Raw genomic sequence first — 20,999 nt, 5'->3', positions numbered from 1 at the left:
TCACAGGCTTTATATTTTTATTATTTATTTTCTATAATTTAAATTCAAATATCATATTACTAGTCTCTCAACTAGCCCATGCACTTTTCAGGGGCCAGGTCCATTACTCACCTTTGTATTTCCATCCAGGATTCCATATTTCCAGTGCGTGAGAGGTGTGGCATTAAACATTTGCTGAATGAAATAAAATTCCTTGAAGTATAAAAAGCAGGAAGAGGTTGTAGCCAATACACTAAAAATGACTTTAAAGCTCTATCATCTTTAGCATGACTAAAAAATACCTACAAGAACACTTCTTTTTATCTTCTTGTAGTACTGTTCCTTGGAAGTGATAGATGCTTGGCAAATATGTTTTTAATTTAATTAAGCAGATTTTATCCAGAGTAATCTCCTGGCCAAATGCCTAGAAATCCTGAACCTGAACTAATTACAGTCATAAAGGACAGCTTACACATGAAATATCTGAAGGTGAAGAAAGGTCAAATCCATATCACAACGGCAATAAAAATATTCAAAGAGTACATGAAGTCCTTTCACATTTTCTGTGATGCTAGGTTAAAATGCAAGTAGTGGTTAAAAATTATAGGAATTGGGAAATATTTAGCAGGTGCATGTTTAAGACTCAGAAAATTGGTAACTGCAAAGGAGGCAGTGAGATCTTAAATTACCATTTGACACTCCAAATTTCAGCAGTGTTTAAAGCAAAATGAAAGGCTGCTGTGCTTTGTAATTATCAATTTTAGCTGATAATGTAAACACTCAAGTTGTCTAAAGCTCAAAAATGATTTTGAGTTGTTTTTCAGTTGATGCTATGTTCAGAGTCTATACAGACTAAAGACAGTTTTTGACTCTTTTTTGGTGATGTTTTACAGCAACTCCGTTGTATTGAAATGCTACTAAGAATTACATGGGCATCTATATTATGATAAATACAACAGAAAATACTGAGGACTGTAAGGTATTTCATGAACATTGTTTTCCTTTTGGATTAGAAAAGTCATGAAGAGTCATTGTAGAAATTTGGAAAATTCAGAAAAGTATAAAGAAGGATGTGAACAACCAGCAATTACTGCATTTTGATTTAACTCATCACAGTCTTTCTTTCATTTGTATTTACTGTAATAGCTTCCTAACTTGTTCCCCTGCTTTAATCTCTACTCAACCCAGTAGCCGGAGGAATCCTGCTAAGATGTTAATCAGCTCATGTCATTCCTCAGCTCAAAACCTCCAGTGTTTCCCACATCACTTAGAATAAAGCCAAAGTACTTACAACGGCCTGCAAAGCCCTATTTGACAACCCTTGCCACCGCCCGCACTGCTTTCTTACTTTTCTGTAATCATGCCAGGCGTGCTCTTGCTTCTCGACCCTTCTTCTGGAGCACTCTCCCCCTAAATAGCTGCAAAGCTCCTCCCTTACCTCTTTCAGGTCTTCTCTCAAATGCCATATTTTTTTTCAGTGGGGGGCTTCCACGACTACCTCTGTAAAATTCCAAGTCCTCCTACATCCCTGCCCTCTTCTCCGCTATCCCATTATCACCATATAGCATCCCATATATGTATTTACTTTGCTTATTATCTGTCTCCTCCTGCCAGAATGTAGGCTCCATAAAAGCAGAGCATTTTTATCTGGTTTTGTTTGCTGCTATATTGGTTCTCTAATACATAACAAATCACCCCCAAATTTATTTGCTCCAAATAACACTCATCATTTATTTTCTCATGATTTCAGTGGGTATGGAATTTGTGAGTGGCTTGGCTTGATGGTTCTGGCTCAGAGTCTTTCATGAGATTCAGTTAAATGTTGACCGAGGCTGCAGTCATCTGAAGACTTGCCTGGGGCTGGAGGGTTTTCTTGCAAAGCAACTCACGTGGCTGCAGGTTGGTGCTGGCTATGGTCAGGATACCCCAAATCCTCTCCAGGAGAATCTCTTCACAGGGCTATTTGAGTATCCTCAGCTGTGGAAGCTGGCTACCCCTAGACTGAATGATCCAAGAAATCAAGGGAGAAACTGCAGTGTCTTTTATGCTCTAGACTCAGAAATTACACACTATCGCCTCCACTGTATTTTTATTTTTTAATTTATTTTTCTAAAAATTTATTTATTTTTGGCTGCATTGGGTCTTTGTTGCTGCGCACAGGCTTTCTCTAATTGTGGTGAGCAGGGGCTACCCTTCGTTGTGTCTGGCACATAGAGGGAACCTGACAAATATTTTTGAACAATGAATAAATTCCAACCACTTAGATTTTTTAAAATATATTTCTTGGCAACCTTTCTTTCTAAGCAAATATACTCTGTTGTTTATTAAAAATTGGAATTTTTCTCTAGATAAAAGTGTATAATCTATAAATGTAAACATATATACTAAGTATATTTAAAAATATGTTTAATATCTTCCTAAAGTTACATCTTTTTGATGTTCGATATTATTTCAACTCTCTTCTTATCATTAGCATTTCCATTGTTTCTTGATTTCTTCTGTTATAAATACACTGTGTGAACATCCCTCTACATAAACCTTTGAGCAATCTCCTAATATTTTCTTGGAAAGCATGACTAGGAATAAGATCTAAGATTACAAATACTTAAAATACTTGATTTAAGTTACCAACTTGCTTCCAGAAATATCATATATTTTACATTTCTACCAACAGAATATGAACATGCCTATTTCCCTGCATCCTAATTCATATGGAATGTTGATACTTTTTAAGAAACTGAAATTTTGATTAGGAAGGAATGGCATAAGAACTTTTATAAAATTATACATCTTTTGGATTTGGATTTAATGCTTAAAGTATAGTTTTCTTTCTTTTCTGGTTTTGTCATATTAACTGATTGTTTAGGAGTCAAAATCAACAAAATTTAGAGGTGAGGGGAGAAAGAGACAAGCAGGAAGTATGAGAATTAAGCTTCTGACTTGTGCAACCAAGTGTGTGGTGGTGCCATTTAATGAGATAGGAAAATTTTTGAGAAGGAGATTGGGATGGGGAGAGGAATAAATAATTCCATTCTGGACACCTGAAGTTGCAGAAGTTGAATCAGTTCGGGAGATCTAAAACTGTGCTGCCCAGTGTAGTAGCCATTGACCACATACGTCCATCAGTCACTTGTAAGGGGCTGGCCAGAATTGAGATATTCTGTAACAGTAAAATACAAACCAGATTTAGAACACTTAGTAAGAAAAAAAGAATATAAAAGATATATTGTGTCAGTTAAGGCCAACCAAGAGACAGAAATCACACAATAACTTGTACAAGAAAAGTTTACTGTAAGGAATTATCAACTCTAACAGGGAATAAGATGTAAAGGAGAATGCTAAGGAATACCCTTAGGCTAAGGGCAAGTTCTGAAGGAAGGACAAACTTGGTAGTTGGCCTCCTTTCCAAGGTTAGGATTCATATCTCTGGAGAAGTGTGGTTGCAGCCCACTAGGTGGCAGAGGAGTTTAAAGGGTGGCCCAGATAGGAGCTGGTCCAGGGTTGCCAGGCAAGCAGAAAACGCCCCTCTAGGGTACAGTGGGATAAGTCTGGCATGCAGGTTGCAAAGGACTCCGAGCATGGGGCACCAACTCTCTGGCAGGGTGATGCACAGCCTAGAATGCACAGGTCTGGATCAAGAGCACCATGGCAGACACCGTCACGGTGCAGGCTGCCTGAGGCTGGTGTGCACAGGGAGCTGGGGCATCTGCTTGCCAGCAGGGTGGCATGAGAGCTGGGGTATGTGGTGCCTGCTTCAGGAAGTGCAGTGAGACGGTCACTGGGCTGGGGCTGAGGCTGTGAGCTTGCCAAGGGACTGCACACTCTGGGTGTGAGGCTGGACCAGGGTGCCCCTGCAAGTCCACCCACATGTGTTCCTGCCAGCAGCCAAGAGGAACAAGAAAAAAACAAAAAAGTAGCACACCGGAACCAGGAAACCAGTCTCCCCTCCTGTAATGTCCCTCAACTGAAAAAAAATTAACATTGTGCTTGCTGCAAAGAAATTCTTGAAGCTCCTTTATCACAGAGCAGTAATTAATGCTGAATTTCATAATGATATTTAATTCAATGTTAATCAATTTAATTATAAATTGATAATTGGCACACTCATTCATTTTTTTCTATTAATTCATGTTGAAACAATATTTTGGATGTATCGGGTTAAATAAGATACATCATTTAAACAAATTTCACTTTTCTTTTTACTTCTTAAAAAAAATTAATTAATTAATTTTTGGCCACGTTGGGTCTTTGTTCCTGCGCGTGGGCTTCTCATCGCGGTGGCTTCTCTTCTTTGCGGAGCATGGGCTCTAGGTATGCGGCCTTAAGTAGTTGTGTCTCCGGGGCTCTAGAGCACAGGCTCAGTAGTTGTGGCACATGGACTTAGTTGTTCTGCAGCATGTGGGATCTTCCTGGACCAGGGCTCGAACCCATGTCCCCTGCATTGGCAGGTGGATTCTTAACCAGTGCGCCACCAGGGAATTCCTACTTTTATTTTTTTTTGCGCTACGCAGGCCTCTCACTGTTGTGGCCTTTCCCGTTGCGGGCACGCAGGCTCAGTGGCCATGGCTCACGGGCCCAGCCACTCTGCGGCATATGGGATCTTCCCGGACCGGGGCACGAACCCATGTCCCCTGCGCGGACTCTCAACCACTGTGCCACCAGGGAAGCCCACTACTTGTTTTTTTTAATGTAAGTAGTTGAATATGTAAAACTTGGATAATGCTGGAAGAGATAGCTGAACTATGTAGATTACATCCTAGAAAGTGATAGAAGTACCTAGGAAGAGCGTGTAGAGAGAGGAGAGATCCTAGTGGAAAGCCCCAACCCTCCCAAATTTAAAGGTTTGTGTGATGGTTAATTTCATGTCTCAACTCGACTGGGCCACAGGGTGCCAGGATATTTGGTCAAACATTATCCTGGGTGTTTCTGCAAGGGTGTTTTTGAATAAAATTGGCATTGAAATCAGTAGACTGAGTGAAGCAGATTGTCCTTCTTAATGTGTGTGGGTCTCATCCTTCAACTGAAGACCCGAATAAAACAAAAAGCCTGACGCTTTCCCAAGTAAGACAGAATTCCTCCTGCCTGACTTCCTATGAACTGTGACATTAGCTTTTTATGGCCCTCGGACTGGAACTGAAACACTGGCTCTTCCTGGGTCTCAAGCCTGTTGGCCTTCAGGCTGGATCTGCACCATTGACACTCCAGGGTCCCCAGCTTGCTGGCTCATCCTGCAGATTATGGGACTTGTCAGCTTCCATAATTGTGTGAGCCAATTCCTTATAATAAATATCTTTATAACACACACACACACACACACACACACACAAAGTGCGTGCACAGTGTGTGGTCCTGTGTCTCTGGAGAAACCTTACTAATGTAGTTGAGTATAGGAGAGAAAAACTCAAGGAACACCAGAGAGGACAGGTGGGTAGCAAATGGGAGCTGTATGTATGTTCTGCGAGAAACTTTCTTCCTAAAGAGAGAAAATTCTAGAACACATTAGTATGCTGATGGCAGTGAAAAAGAAGGAGTGGAGTTGGTAACGTAGGTTAATAAAGGATATAATGGTATGTGTTTGGTGGGAGTGGGAGGTTTTGCTAGGTGTCCAAGGCTAGTGCATCAAGTTTTCAGTGGCAGAATGGTGGGATCCAGGTAGGGAACTTACTGGAGTGAGGATGTATCAAGCCTTCCTTGGTGCTGAGATGGGGATATGGGTATCGTTCTTGATAGAATAGACTGTCCTTTCCTAGAGGACAGAAAAGGATAAATAAACTTTAGAAAAGCTGATGACAGAATGTCTGTCAGCACCCTAATTTCTCTCTGTCATTATATTTCAGAGAGTTGGCAGGAATAGAGTGACATTGACTTGTTCATTCCAAACCAAGGAACAATGCACTAAATTCTTTTAGTTAATTATTTTGAATTATTATTTTGGCATGAATTATCTGGACTTTTCAACACTGTTCTGATGTTTATACAGCTTCATTTTCTGTTTTGTTTTGTTTTTTTTCAGTACGCGGGCCTCTCACTGTTGTGGCTTCTCCCCTTGAGGAGCAGAGGCTCCGGACGCGCAGGCTCAGAGGCCATGGCTCACGGGCCCAGCCACTCTACGGCATGTGGGATCTTCCCGGACCAGGGCACGAAACCGTGTCCCCTGCATCAGCAGGCGGACTCTCAACCACTGTGCCACCAGAGAAGCCCTTCATTTTCTTTTAAGTAATCTTAGCTCTCTCCTTTTTCACATTTTATCTGCTCTTATAATATGTTCAAATAAGACACAAAGTACTATAAAATAGGGTATGGATACATTTCTGTTACTGTAGAAAACAGTGTGAGATTAAACGAAAGAACAAAAATATAGCAGGCAGGGTTTTAGCAATGTGCTCTTGTCTGACAATATGGGACAAAATGTTTTGCTCTAGTTTCTGGAAGTTATAATCTGAGAAGTGACTTAAGAGGTGGTTCCTTGTAGTCACCTTTCCAATTCTGGTATGAGAATTCTCATCCTAGAGTGAAATCTCTGTCCCTTGAGCAAGACCTTTAGCCCCTTTGGGCCTCAGTGTAATCTGGAGAGCTTGCCTTGTACATTTCTAACCCCAGCATAACCTTAGGAACGGGAAATTGAAGAAATTGAAACCACATATAGTATCAGCTCCATAAAATTAACACTCTCCACCAGACATCAAATGAATCAAATGACAAGTCTTGTGGTTAATCAGTCATAGCTGTGCAAATCACAGGACTTGATGAATGAAGGAAATGGGTACAAAGTGAGAGCACCTCGGACTTGCAACTCTGCTGACTGGGGCCGTGTTCCTGACAGTGAGGCTTGCCTCTCTAGGTAACTGAGGAATGAGGAACCTTGCTCATGTCAGTTTCCTGCTGGGTAAAAGTCAGATGAAAACAGCCACTTCAGTTCACATGTAGAATTTGTATAAAGAATCCCTGGCGGGGGGGAATTTGTATTTCTGAGGAAGAATCTGTGTATGTCCCCTAACAAAAGAATTTGAATTCATACCTTGATATTTCTTTAATATGCTACTATACTTAATTGAATATTTGTATGGCTAGAGTTGTGATTTACAAGTGCCTCTCATACATACAGTATCTGATTCACTGAGGAGAGGTGACCTAAGCATGTTTTTCTGCGAAGGAAGCTTGTACTGGATCTAACTGGTTCAAGAGTGAAGTGGAGTTGATGACCATATTCTGGGTTCTCTGGCCAGTGTTAATCTCACTTTACTTGTTTACACTTGATGGCTGTGATCCCAGAGTCAGAGGCTCCTTGTTAAGGAGAAAGTCCACACAAAGTTATAAAAGTTTACTTAGCAAGTTAATAGGTTCATTGATTTGACCCCCAAATTCTTTTGAAAAAACTAAAACCCACAGAAAAATTCTAAGAATGGCATCATGAGCACCCAAACATGCCTCAACTAGTGTCACCAGTTATTGACTGAGACATTTGAGAATCAGTTGCAGACATCAAGGTACTTTGGCCTTATAGCTTTAACATTCATCTCCTAAAGTATTCTCAGTACCATCATCGCACCTATGAAAATTAACATCATTTCAATAATACCACATGCAGTCCATGCTTATATTTCTCCAATTGTCCCCAAAGCATCTATTACAGCTTTTCCCCCAATCTAGAATCTAATTGAGGGTCACACATTATGTTTTGTTGTTATGTATCTTTTGTTTTTTAATCCTAGACTGTGTGAATATTTTATTCACCAATAACCAAAACTTTCACCCAGAAGTTTTAGCGCCCATTACTGATTCTTGCCTGAAATACTGGCCTTGCAAAGATGGTTGTTTAAAATTCTATCATTTTGTCTGTATTCTCTCATAAAGAAGTTCACTGTCTCTCACTCTCTCTCTCATTCTGTACCACTATGGACTCATAGATATTTGAGGGAGAGGATTAATGTATTATCATCATTATTCTTTCTGGTGGCCAAATTGTCCCAAATCTGGCAGTGGGACTTCCTGTAAGCTAGCTCCTGTGGGAGGTGTGTATGTGTATGTGTTTTACATGACCGCATTAGTTTTTTTATGGGTCTATTTTATGGGTCTGTTTTTTTTTTATAATTTATTTTTGGGTGACAGTTTTAGGTTCACAGCAAAATTGAGAGGAAGGTACAGAGAGTTTCCAAATACCCCCTACCAGCGCACATGCATAGCCTCAACCGTTATCAATTCTCCCACCAGAGGGTACCTTTGCTACCAATGATGAACGTACATTGACACATCATAATCACCCAACGTCCACAGTTTACATTAGGGTCCATTCTTGGTGTTTTACATTCGATGGATTTGAACAAATTTATAATAACATGTATTCATTATAATAGTATCATACAGAATAGTTTCACTGCCCTGAAAAATCCTCTATGCTCTGCCTGTTCATCTCAGCACCCCTTCAGCAACCATTGATCTTTTTACTGTCTCCATAGTTTTGTCATTTTCAGAATGTCATATAGTTGGAATCATACAGTATGTAGCCATTTCAGATCGGCTTCTTTCACTTAGAAATATGCAGTTAAGTTACCTCCACGTCTTTTCATGATGATAGCTCATTTCTTTTTAATAATAATAATATTCTGTTGTCTGGATGTACCACAATTTAATTATCTGTTCACCTACTGAAGGAGACATCTTGGTTGCTTCTAAGTTTGGGCAATTATAAATCAAGCTGCAATAAACATCCATGTGAGGCTTCCCTGGTGGCGCACTGGTTGAGAGTCTGCCTGCCGATGCAGGGGACGCGGGTTCGTGCCCCAGTCTGGGAAGATCCCGCATGCCGCGGAGTGGCTGGACCCGTGAGCCGTGGCCGCTGAGCCTGCGCGTCTGGAGCCTGTGCTCCGCAACGGGAGAGGCCACAATGGTGAGAGGCCACAATGGTGAGAGGCTCGCATACCCAAAAAAAAAAAAAAAAAAAAAAAATCCACGTGCAGGTTTTTGTGTGGACGAACTTTTCCACTCATTTGGGTAAATTCCAAGTAGTGTGATAGCTGGATTGTACGGTAAGAGTATGCTTAGTTTTGTAAGAAATTGCCAAACTGTCTTCTTACCATTTTGCATCCCCACCACAGTAAATGAGAGTTCTTATTGCTCTAGATTGTTGCCAGCATTTGGTGGTGTCAGTGTTCTGGATTTTCACCAATTCTGAATAGGTGGTATCTCATTTTAATCTTCATTTCCCTGATGACATATGATGTGGAACATCTTTTGTATGCTTATTTGCTATCTGTATATCTTCTTTGGTGAGGTGCCTGTTAAGCTCTTTGGCACATTTTAAAAAATCAAGTTATTTTCTTATTGTTAAGGTTTAATAGTATTTTGTATATATTGGATAATAGCCCTTTATTATATGTGTCTTTTGAAAGTGTTTTCTCCCATTCTGTGGCTTGTGTCTCATTCTCTTGACTCATTAGGTTTTGATCACTTTCTAGCTTTCTGGCATGAAAAATATGTTCTAGGCTCTCACCTTGATCTTTCCTTGTTCCATTTCTGAAACCAGCCACTTCTCCAAGGGGCTCTGATTCCTTGTAAAGGGTAAAGGAGTTCAGAAATCAAAATCTGGGGACCAGGTGTCCCATAGCAAGAGGTAGATGCAGATTTGTGGAGCCTGAAGCTAATATAATTTTGGAATTGTCTTTTTTTTTTAAAGAAGAATACAAAATTACAAATATAAAATTAGGTATAGGGCCTTATAAGAAGTCCATAAGTGAGGAGCCATAAAGTTTGTGTTTTTGGTTCACTGGCATTGGGGTGTTACTGCTTTTAGCATCTTTCAGTGAACAGAATATTCAAATCTAGTATGACAATGTTCATTGTAGCTTTTGCCCTTTCATATTTGTATAAACCAGAGTAAAAATCATTGGTTCCAGAGGTTATCAATATATTTACTCATTGTTCTTTCTTAATATAAGAAGTATACACAAAATGGTTTCACAATAACAACACTGATATTACTACCAAAATTAAATCTAGCAGTAAAGTTCAAGATTGTTTTGCAGTTCTTCTTAATATGTAATATACTTTATTAAGGATATATATAGCCAGAGTACTCTATTCAAAGCATATTTTTTTTCTGTGTGGTTATATTATCACATTAATATACAGTTAAGTTCATTTGTTTCTGCCTAAATTAAATTTTAGTGTTTTTTTAATCCTCTTTAATTTTTTTGAAAATATAAAACATTTATGATTAGAAAATTAAAAAGATAAACTGAGAAATCTCACTTTCATCCCTATAGACCCCATCCCCAACCATCCTCTATAAGGATCCATTTTTGTTAACTTGTGGTTTAAACTCCATAATTTTTTTGGAGAAAATCTGCAAGTATGTATACAAATTCTTATTTCTCTTTTTTAAAATTATAAAAAATGTAGCATATTATATACACTCTTTTGCACCTTTGCTTTTTTTTCCCTCTTTTTTCCCACCAAATCTGTCCCAGAACTCATCCCATCTCTGTTCATGGAGATCTTCATTCTTTTCAAATCTTGATAGTAGCCCATTGTGTGGAGTCTCTACAGATTATTTAACCAGTTTCTATAAATTGTTATTTGATTGTTTCTAATAGTTAGGTTGCTCTTTTGGAAAATTGGATAGACTACACAATACACTCAAACCAGAGGAAATTGTGTACCCAAGCAGTAAAAGTAACAATTTGGGAAGGATTTGAAGCCACTAACTGGAACTTCTTTAACAGTTTTGGTCCATTAATTCATGTATTCATTCATTCAAGAACTATTCTTGAGCATTAGGAACTGACATTTACTTAGAGCATTATTCACCTTGATGTGCTAATCATCTGAGTTACTGAAAATGGGTATACTAAGCTCCTTACTGAGAGGTTCCTTGGGTTTATAAAATATGAAACTTAATCTGAGACAAGGGCACCATGGGAAAATGGCTCATGGAATTCTGAGCTTTTGCGATCTCTTTCACTGCATTCATACAGTGCATACATGTATCCCCAACTATATCTATAGACTTAGTGGAGAATAAGGGTGCTTAGCTAAGTAACCCAGACTTAACTTTTCAAGATAACATTCTTAAATAAATTTAAGATACTTATATATGTCTTATGTATCTTACATGTATTTATATATTTTATATACATCTATCTATGTGTGTGTATATAAATATATATGCATATTGTCTTCTGTGGTGAAAATGAATATAGATCAGACATTACTCTTAACAGTTTGGTTCCTATTATATTCTTGGCATAAATGAACCCAGTTGTGCCACAGAACGTGGAATGTGGAAGCCTAGGCCTTCTCCTAGGTGCAAGAGAAGCATAAAGTTTATTGTGTTTAATGCTATATGAAGTGCAGCATTTCTTCTGTTTCATTCTAACCTCAATAAGAGCTATACAAGCAGAAGGAGCTACAGGCTCACTATGGGGTATTTAGGTCAGATCTAAAGAAGAATAGTTCAAATTGATCCTTATTTAGTGGTCCCTGAACAATGCAGTGGTTACCCAAAGAGGGACTCCCTGGGACTTGCAATTGCCACATTATGCAGCTGCGATGTGGATGGCAAGAGAAAATGAAAGATATTTTAACAGCCACTCTTAAGTCTTTTATGGAAGGCTCATGCCAATAAAGAAGCTCTTTGCATTAGTTTGTCTCTAAGTAACACTGCACAATTCAATATGAAAGTTCACATAGACCTAACTCAAACCCTTACACGGCTGGAACAGTAATTATAATCCTGGCAGGTCACACAGTTTATTTTTCATTGGGAACCCAGAACACCCACACGAGGACAGAAATTCAAGGCTCTGCAGTCAGTTCCGTCGTCCGTCTAGGGCAGCACGCCTACCAAGCATCCCTGCAGGGTCAAAAGGGCAACAGAATTTCAGGGCCGAGTATCAATAACCAGGCTTAGGTCCCTCACTCCCCAAGCCACAGGCCCGCAGAGGGTGAGCGTTAGGGGAAGGGGGCAGCAAGAATGGGCGGGTGGGGATCGGCTCCTCTTTAAGAGGGACCTCTAGGCTCCAAGTAGCTGCGTTGATCTGGGGCCGGTTACTTAGTTTTTAAGCCTCATTCCCTTGTTTCCTAACTATTGGGAACTTATAGTGTCTTCCTCAAAAGACTGTTGTGAGGATCTAAAGGGAAAATGCGGGTAAACGTCTGGGCTAAGACCCTGGCCTGTGGTAAGTCCTTAATAAATAGCAGCAGAATTCTTTTTGTGGCTCTTATCATTGTCATTATTGCGCTGTATTGTCCTTGCAGTCACCGCCACCACGACCATCCCCGCCCTCCTCACTTCTCCAGCCGGTTCCTCACCTCCCAGCCGGGCGGCTCCCGGCCTGGGTGGCTCATTCATTCCCTGGAGGGCCCGCTGGGCAACACTTGCCTCTCTAGGATGACCGCTTCTCAGAAGGCAGGAAAGCCCCTCTGGAAGCCCTTCTCTCTTTCTTTCTCTCCTCCCTCTCCATCTCCCCGCCTTCCTATCAAGCACTATCTCTTTCCCGAGTTCAAACAGTGAGAGGACTCGCACCGCAGGACTCAGCCCGGCTCCGAGCGCCCCCCCACTCCCAGCCCCTTCGTCCTCCCTTCTCGGGCGCCTTCCCTGCCCGCCACTGCCCCCTGGCGGACGAGGCCGAGAGCGCCCTGGCCCCGGGGTTCAAGGGCTCTCCCGGCCCCCCGCGGCCCCCGCCCTAAGCTGGGCCCCCGCCAGCCCCACGCAAGCTCGCTCGCCCGGCCCGCTCCCTCCTTCTGCTCGCTGCCCCGCCACTTCTTCTGCCTGCCACCCCGAGGTACCATGGCGAGGTTCAGCTGGGGATACGGCGAGCACAATGGTGAGCGCCTTCCGCGGATGGGAGGGGTGAGAGAGGGGGCTCTGCGCCGGGGACGGCCGAGGGGGACCGCCCGCTTCCCGGAGTCCGCCGACCGCACTCTGCCAATCCACACTTGGCGAGAAACTTTTCGGTTTGTCTTTTGAATGAGCAGCGCTCCCCGGAGCCACACGCAGGAAGCGGAGGGAAGGCATAGTCCTGCATGGACAGGGAAAGCATCTCGGAGGCTGTTGATAGTGGGGGTGAGTTGACGTGCGTTAGCCCTGTCACGATACCCCAGACCCCGAAATCTTCAGATATGTCCCCTCGCTTTCATTTGAAAAGCCGAAAACTTTCTCTAGTAGTAACTACTTATCAATCAAAGGCACCGAGTTTAGAAATCTGAAGACATATTTCAATGAATAGAGGACAAGTTTGCTTTCAGTCTTCTAAGCTCATTATCTCTACGGGGAAACAAATCATGGAAAATATTTGAAAATATACTTAAGAAAATTTAATGACTTGAATTGCAACATTGAAGATTTACGTTGCCTTCTTGTCAACCAATGTACCGCAACTTTCTTAATAGCTAGCTGTTAGCTGTAAAATATTTCCACAGCAACTTGCAGTTGGTTGACTGGTACTGCTGGTTTTACCAAGATTTTAGGTTCTTTCTTAGAAATGAAGTTATATTTTAAGCTACGTCTGCAGTCTGCATGCTTTCTCCTTCTCCTTCTACACATCCTTTCAGAGACTGAGGAATTAGCAAAGGATCATTGACATTGTAACACGTTGGTAAAAATGTGTTTATTGATGGAACCAACAGGAATAATAAGATGTATACTTTTCTTCTTGTATATCCTAAATTATCAAAAGTAACCCATTTTTCTTGTTTTTGTATTAAACTGAACTGATGATTTTCAAATAACCATTACTTGAAATGTTTGCAAAGTGACACCACGAAAGCCTTACAGTGAATCACTGTCAAAATTAGGTCTGAGAATAATGATAGTAATAATAATAATACTTTCTTGGATTAACATGCATATTATTCAGCAGTACTGTATAGTTAATTTTATAGAAAGCTTACTTTCACAAAGAAACAGAAAAGTTTCATTTCTAATTGTAGTCTTTTTGAGGCTATGACTAACTTGCCAGTTAAAAAATGGCAGCAGGTGAAAGTTAGAGTTTTAATAATGAAAGGTATAATTTAGGTGGATTTCTCTTTGAGACTGCAATTATAATATTACATTTTGCTAATTTTCAATTTATGTTTGGGGAAAAAACCTACAAAACAAATTTCTTTTAATTTCCCTCTCTGCTGGAATAATTTCTGTTATTGTTATTTAATAGTCACTGGGTGTTAACAGTGCCCTCACTATGATTAGGAAGGAGAAGCGTATTTTCAATCAATGAGTATTGATTACTCTTTAATATGTTCAAAAATATTGGCTCCAATGAAGTGCATCTGAAATTTTAAAAATCCATCTTAGAAATATGTGAAGGAGGTTAAGAGGTACAAACTTCCAGTTACAAAATAAATGAATCACGAGGATGAAATGTACAGTGTGGGGAATAAAGTTATGTAAACTTTTTACCTAAAGTAAAAAGTTATGTAATGTCTTTGTAGTGTGACAGATGGTAAGTAGACTTATCATGGTGATCATTTTGAAGTGTATAAAATATTGAATCACTGTGTTGTGCACTAGGTACTAACATAGGTAAATTATGCTTCAAAAACAAACAAACAAAACTAGAGAAGAAGAGATCAGGTTTATGATTACCAGAGTGGGTGGGAAGGGGGAATTGGATGAAAGTGGTCAAAAGGTACACACTTCCAGTTATAAAATAAATAAGTACTAGGGATTTAATGCACAACATGTTACATATAATAAACACGGCTGTATGTTATATATAAAAGTTGTCAAGAGAGTAAATCCTAAGGGTTCTCATCACAGAGAAAAAATATTTTTTCTATTTCTTTGATTTTGTATCTATATGAGATGATTGATGTTAACTAAACTTATTGTGGTAATCATATCATGGGGTATGTAAGTCACATCATTATGCTGTACACCTTAAACTTACATAGTGCTGTATGTCAATTATATCTCAATAAAATTGGAGAAAACCGAAGAAACAAATGAAAAATTGAAAACATAAAAAAAAATTCATCTTAGAAAAGCCATTAACAAGGAGTGATTTTGTATTTTGGCTAAGAATTGTAGGACCATTCCCTGCTTTTAGATTCAATAGCTTTCTGAGGACCACACCTTTAAGTAGATCAACTTTGGCAAAATCCTATTGGAAATGTATTGTATCCTGACTGGGCAAGTTTTGTTGCTTGCCAGTTTAGACTGGCAAGAGCAGTGAATGAGCAGACAAAAGGAAACTTTAGCTGGGAATAGTAGCAGTGATAAAATGGAACATCAAGAAGTGAGGCACTGGAAGTGGTTACCTTCACAAACAGCTTACAACTTCTTCCACAAACCTTTGACAATTTTATTAGTTTAGTTTAGGAAATGTGACAATCCCTGAAAACTACCTATCTCTATGGATATTCAGAAAGTTCCTGAATCAATGGAAGAACTTCTGTATATCTCTATAACTGTGTTTAAATGGGTTTAACGTTGCACGTAAAAGGCAAGGGAAAGGAACCTACCATCATGGTTAATAGATAATATTGACTAATGCAAAGTGCTATTATTTTTATCTTATTTTGGCTTGCCTCTGCTTTTAAAAATAGTTCTGGTTATAAAGGACTGGAAATAGGAGCATAAAGGAATTAAGAGGAGAAAGATGCTCTTTCCTGATTGGAAAAAAGTTAATATGACATATGTGTTGCATACTTGAAATCCGATTCTCATTAGGTTAACTCATACTTGTGGGCAGTGAAATAGAACATTTTTTTCACATGAAAAAAGGACGAGATTGTATACAAAAAGAGTGTTAGAAAGGTAAATGAAAGGTAAATGAAAGTAGTTAGTAAATAAGGAAATGCAATGCCTTTTCTGTAATAAGATGTAACGAAGGACTTTTGATGTTCAAGTTGCTTTCAAGTCCAAAGTGTATGATTCATAAGAGAACAATTTCTAAGTTATGTGTGTGGTTATGTATTCATGCTATGACTTTTTTGTACCTGAAGCATATGTAAAGGAAAGAATTTATGCTTTCTCTTTTGCAAAGAAGAAGAGTGATAAGGAGCGTTAGATTTAGAGATTGAAGCTGTTGATAATTATGATATATTTGCATTTCTTGAAATTTCATTCTAAATCTTATCTTTAAAAAATATTTGTTGTTGTTAGTAACAAATGCTTAATTCATTGTCATGCTGTGTCATCTTAGTTAGTACTCGACTTTTAGAGAAAGCAAGTTAGTTGGTTAGTGGAGTAGGGAAAAGCTTAGTCAGCAGCCATGCTCTACAGACCTGGTGGAGGTGGTGTAAATTACAGGCAGAGTAGAGGAGGAAATAAGAACCTCTAACCTGTAAAGTCTGTAGACTGGCTTGGAGCTTACTTGAAGCTGCAACCTGGCTGTTGATTTTGAGAGGCAGAACTTGAATGAGTCTCCCAGAGAAGTGAGAGTAGACAAGGGAATTGTCAGTTTATTGCTTCACCTCAATTTATCAAACATGTGTTCAATTTGGGAACTTGATGCGATTTTGACTTTGTGAATGAGGACCAGGATGCCAATTGTACCTTGTATTGGAATTCAAATGTAATATTGGCAAAACAACCCTGGAAGGACCTTCTGAAACACAGAAAGAGAGAAATAAATTGTTGCCTGACTCTACTGCAGAAAACCAACAATATTACATTTCCTGACATGGTGCAGTCATTTTATGTGTGAAAAATTTACGTATTTCCTTAGTTTGCCTGTTGCACATTCACAGGAAATTGAGCTGAGAACTGGGTGACATGTGAAGATACAGTGAGTGATAGAAGTGGGGAGAGCATTTTAAAGAACTACACCCTTTTTTGCTACACAGCTTTCTCAGCTCTGTTAGTTCTTTCAGCCCATAAACCTGACCTGTGGAGCTCTCACAGCTCATTCTTGGAGCTGAGACTGAATCCCATTGTTTTCAATGATGAATTGTAGTGTTGCTTTTAGTTCAGTAGAAGGCATTTGTGAAGTACTTTTAACATGCTCTTTTGTCTACAAGGGTGAGTTTAATTCTGAAGATGAATTAAGGCAAACCAGGAAGTTTCCATACCTATAATAAAAGCAGTTGGTCTTGTGAAACAAAACAAAACAATTAGATGTTAAAGTGCTGAGGGTAAAGATCGTATTTTATTAATCTTTGTATTTTCTTCAATGTCAAGTACAGTGCATTGCACTCAACAAGTATTTGCTGAATGAAATAACTTATTCAGTCCTTTTCTTTTGGTCCTATATGTTAAAGGTCCTATTCATTGGAATGAATTTTTCCCTATTGCTGATGGAGATCAACAATCTCCAATTGAGATTAAAACCAAAGAAGTGAAATATGATTCTTCCCTCCGACCTCTTAGTATCAAGTACGACACAAGCTCAGCTAAAATCATCAGTAATAGCGGCCATTCCTTCAATGTTGACTTTGATGACACAGAGGACAAATCAGGTTGGCTTTTCTTTTTTTTTTCTTGGTTGGGGTGAGGAGCTTGGTTGATTGGATGGCACATTCTTATCTTTCATATTTGAACTACCTATGCACTGTGTGTTCCTTATTAGTACTTTGCTAGAACTTAGAGTAAAAGTTTTGTTTGATTAGTTCATGGAATAATGTCTTTCACACGGTGAATAAATAATAGACCAACCAAAAAAAAAAACTAGTTTATTTGTTAATTTAAAAACTGAGCGAAGTAGAAAAGAGCATTTCCTTTTAAAATGAACATTTAATCCTTATTCAAGTATACCTCCTGCCCAAAGAGTAGATGATATCAAGTTTATAAGTAAGATTAAAGAGAAGATCAGAGAGAATCATATTTTGGAACACTTTTTAAGGCTTCCGACAAATTATTTTTATCTTAAGTCTAATATTAGGATAATGCTATACTTTATTAATGAAAAATAAATTTTAAGAATCCTTAATTGGAAGAAAGTGTTCACTTATTCATTAAGCTCAGATTTAGTTTAGTAATAATATCTTGTGTTTATGTAGTGCTACATTGTTAGCAAAAATTATAAGCCCATTACATTTCTTCCTCATATTTGTTAAATTCATAAACGTGATTCGCTTTCATCAGAGCAATTTAAAAGATGCATAAGGAAAGATGAACACATGATACTTTTCCAACTTTTGGGTGGGTGGAGAAGTAACCTCACTTTTTACATATATTAAATTGTCTTTCCTTCAGGCCCTCAGTTTTATGAATCTGTATTAATAGATATGGTTGATGTGATAGTACATTATAAAAGTAGTCCGAGGTTTCTAAGTACAAAGTTTATACCACCCATAATGGTAGTTTGATACTGTTTATGATCTCTCAAACGAAAAATTGAGGCTATCCATTCCTACTTTTAGAATAAGAAATGATTAGATTGTACTTCATCTAAAACTTTCTCATAAAAAACCTTAGTCATAAAAAATTCTTACTTTAATTTGCTCAGTGATGATCCTGGTCTTCTCTCTCTCTCTCTCTCTCTCTCCCTCTCTCTTCCTCTCATTTTCCCTCTACTTTGGGTTAATCAGTGGAATTAGTTTGTCTGTGTTTCCAGGTTTGACGCTGTGTCTGTGATGGGTAGTGTGTGCCCTCTCCCATAAGCAAAGGTCTCATTTCTATCTAGATCACAATGAAATTATCAGGGTTAATTGAAAATATCCATAAAGTACTTAGTATTCCTCTGAGACAGAAGCTACATATATATAGGTCATGATTCTCGTTCTTCTGTCTCAAGATAAATGAAGAGAATGTTTCATGGTAATTTGGGGGATTAAATTAATTAAAACGTAGAAACCGCCATGGCTAAAATAAATTGTTGCTGGTTTTTCTTTTTCTTTGGTACAAACTATAAAAAACACAAGGATACTTCTGTAACAAGCCATTTTAACTTGAGTAAAACAGTCTCCATTTTATAAAGAAGCCATTCTTACCAAGGTTAACTCTCAATCCCACCAGTCAAGAGACCACAGGTGTGAAACCTTCTTCATGGTCCTGGCAGGGCTTCTTTGGCTGGGCAGCTGCACAACCAGTGGTTAACCTGTGGGGAGCCACTCCTCAAAATTTTAATAGTCCTCTAAAAAGCTACAGGTAGATGTGAAATTCACACAGGAAGAAATTCATTAGAGACAACTCTCCAATTGGCTGTAGCAGACAAGGGTGTTCTCCCCCTAGCTTCTGGTTTTTCGGAACACAGACAAGGTCCCCCCTCTCTGGGAATCACACCTGACTGGCCCCGTCACCCCTCCTGTGGCATCCCAGGCCTGTCCTCTTACAGAACTTCCCACATTGCATTGTGACTGCCAGTTGATTCTTTCCACTCAGCTAAAGGCTCCCTGTGAGCAACAGCTGTGTCTTACTCATTTACCTAGCCTGGTGCCTGGCACACAGAGGGTACTCAATAAACGTATGTTTCAGTTAAAAGCATTTTTTTGGTATGATGTTTCTTGGAGGATATAGACAACACCATGGTATGGCATTAGGGTACAGAATGCATTAGTATATGTAGGTGAAGTCCCGATAGAATTACAAACCACCAGAAATTAATTAATATTTACCATTTGACACCTAAATAGTTTGAACATTGGTGGATTATTCATTGTTTGAACATTTAATTTTTAAAGGCTGTGGTACTAATTTTTAAGTTTTAATAAATGAAATAGTTCCTGGCATATAGTAAATACTCAATAACTACTAATAACTAGTGATAAAAATAATAATAAATAATAATGGTCTGTGTCCCTTCTGTGGATAAGATATGTTGTGCTGAAATTTTAAAAATATGTCAAAAGGAAGGAAGCAGCTTTCTTGCTAAGAAAGGCCTACTAAGAATGCTAGTAACTTGATGGATTCAGTGACTGTTCTTTAATTTTCATCTCTAAAAATTGTCAATTTCTCAGTTATAATCCTGTTATCTAGTTCTAGGTAACTGCCTGAAGTTAACCAAATGTACAAGATCTTAAATTATATATTAAAAAAGAAAAAAAACAGAAAAAGATGGGGGGTAAGCATACCTTAGTTGTGTGATCCACGCCCCCCCCTCCCCGAGCCAAGATATACAGGAAACTAAATTGTCAATCTGTGACAATGATGTATTATAAAACTTTATTATAATTATGTTTCCTTCTATAAGTTTCTTGAGGATAGGGATGGCCTTGCTCATTGTGTACTTAGTATTGAACACAGTTGCTGACCCATTATAAGCTCTTAAGAATTGTTGAATGAATGAGTGATCAGAGAGTAACTTGGTGTGCGCATGCTCAGAGCAAAGGAAGCCAGAAGGCAGACTAATGAAGACTGTCCTGGCTCTGAAAAGAATTCAAGCCCCAGTAGCTAGGACCATTCCTATCTTCGTTCTCTCTTTCTCTCTCTCTCTCACTATAATCCTGGCAGATCTGTGTTCTTTGTTCTTTTCCTAGATTCCAAGCAAAATATAGATGTGCTGTTCATTTAGTTTTACTTCAGAGAACTCTTTACCATACAGTGATCAGTCCATGACTTTTATTAGATTCACAAGTCCTAAGACTATGCGCTTTAGTGATGCTCAGGTCACTTCAGTAGCATCCTTACAAACTGAAGTTTGTGGGGGAGTGTTTCTACAGGTGAGGTCTCTTTCTTACTTTATGTTAGTAACATTTATTGCTCCGGGAACTGTCCTAGGCATTGGGTATACAAGAGAATGAGATCAATTCTGCCTTAAAGGAGTGTGTATCCTAGTGAGATAGACAGTAAATGCATGAACAGACAAGGGTTTTTCTTTCTAAATGAATTTTTTTCTGATTTTGTTTTGCCAGCCTTGCTTTTCATTTTAGGCAGCTGACTACAGTGTAGTTTCAGAAAGTGAGTAGAGTAAGCAAATTACTAACAATTAAAAAAAAAGTTAAGTTCAGTAGAGTAATGCATATGTTCCTAGTTGGTCTTTGCAGCATATAGCAAATGACAGATATCCTTTTACTAAGTTATTAAAATTTTCTCAGACTTTAAAATTAACTCTGTTTTCTTGATCTCTGTAGATCTCTTATATGAAAGTTTTATTTGGAATAGACTTTTAAAAAAAATCTTAATGGAGGGATACGTGAAC

The 20,999-nt window shown here is 38.8% G+C and overlaps 1 protein-coding gene across 2 annotated transcripts in view; it reads left to right on the top strand.

Annotated features, from left to right (window-relative positions):
• The first annotated feature begins 12,718 nt into the window (after nucleotides 1-12,718).
• The window catches only part of CA13 (carbonic anhydrase 13), a 31,104-nt gene continuing 22,823 nt past the window's right edge, over nucleotides 12,719-20,999 (top strand). Inside the window, exons 1-2 of one of the 2 annotated variants that reach the window (XM_024731690.1) lie at nucleotides 12,719-12,803; nucleotides 17,182-17,379. In XM_024731690.1, coding sequence (XP_024587458.1) covers nucleotides 12,767-12,803; nucleotides 17,182-17,379 — 235 coding nt within the window. In that variant the 5' untranslated portion in view covers nucleotides 12,719-12,766. Of the gene's footprint in view, nucleotides 12,804-12,919; nucleotides 13,043-17,181; nucleotides 17,380-20,999 lie in introns of those variants that run through there. The other variant, XM_024731682.1, reaches the window with a different exon arrangement.

Source organism: Neophocaena asiaeorientalis, unplaced genomic scaffold (genome assembly GCF_003031525.2).
Source record: "Neophocaena asiaeorientalis asiaeorientalis breed wild unplaced genomic scaffold, Neophocaena_asiaeorientalis_V1.1 scaffold371, whole genome shotgun sequence".
In the NCBI taxonomy this organism is placed as follows: Eukaryota; Metazoa; Chordata; class Mammalia; order Artiodactyla; family Phocoenidae; genus Neophocaena; species Neophocaena asiaeorientalis.
Note: the sequence above shows the minus strand (reverse complement) of the source record. Positions and strands in the feature narration are given on the sequence as shown.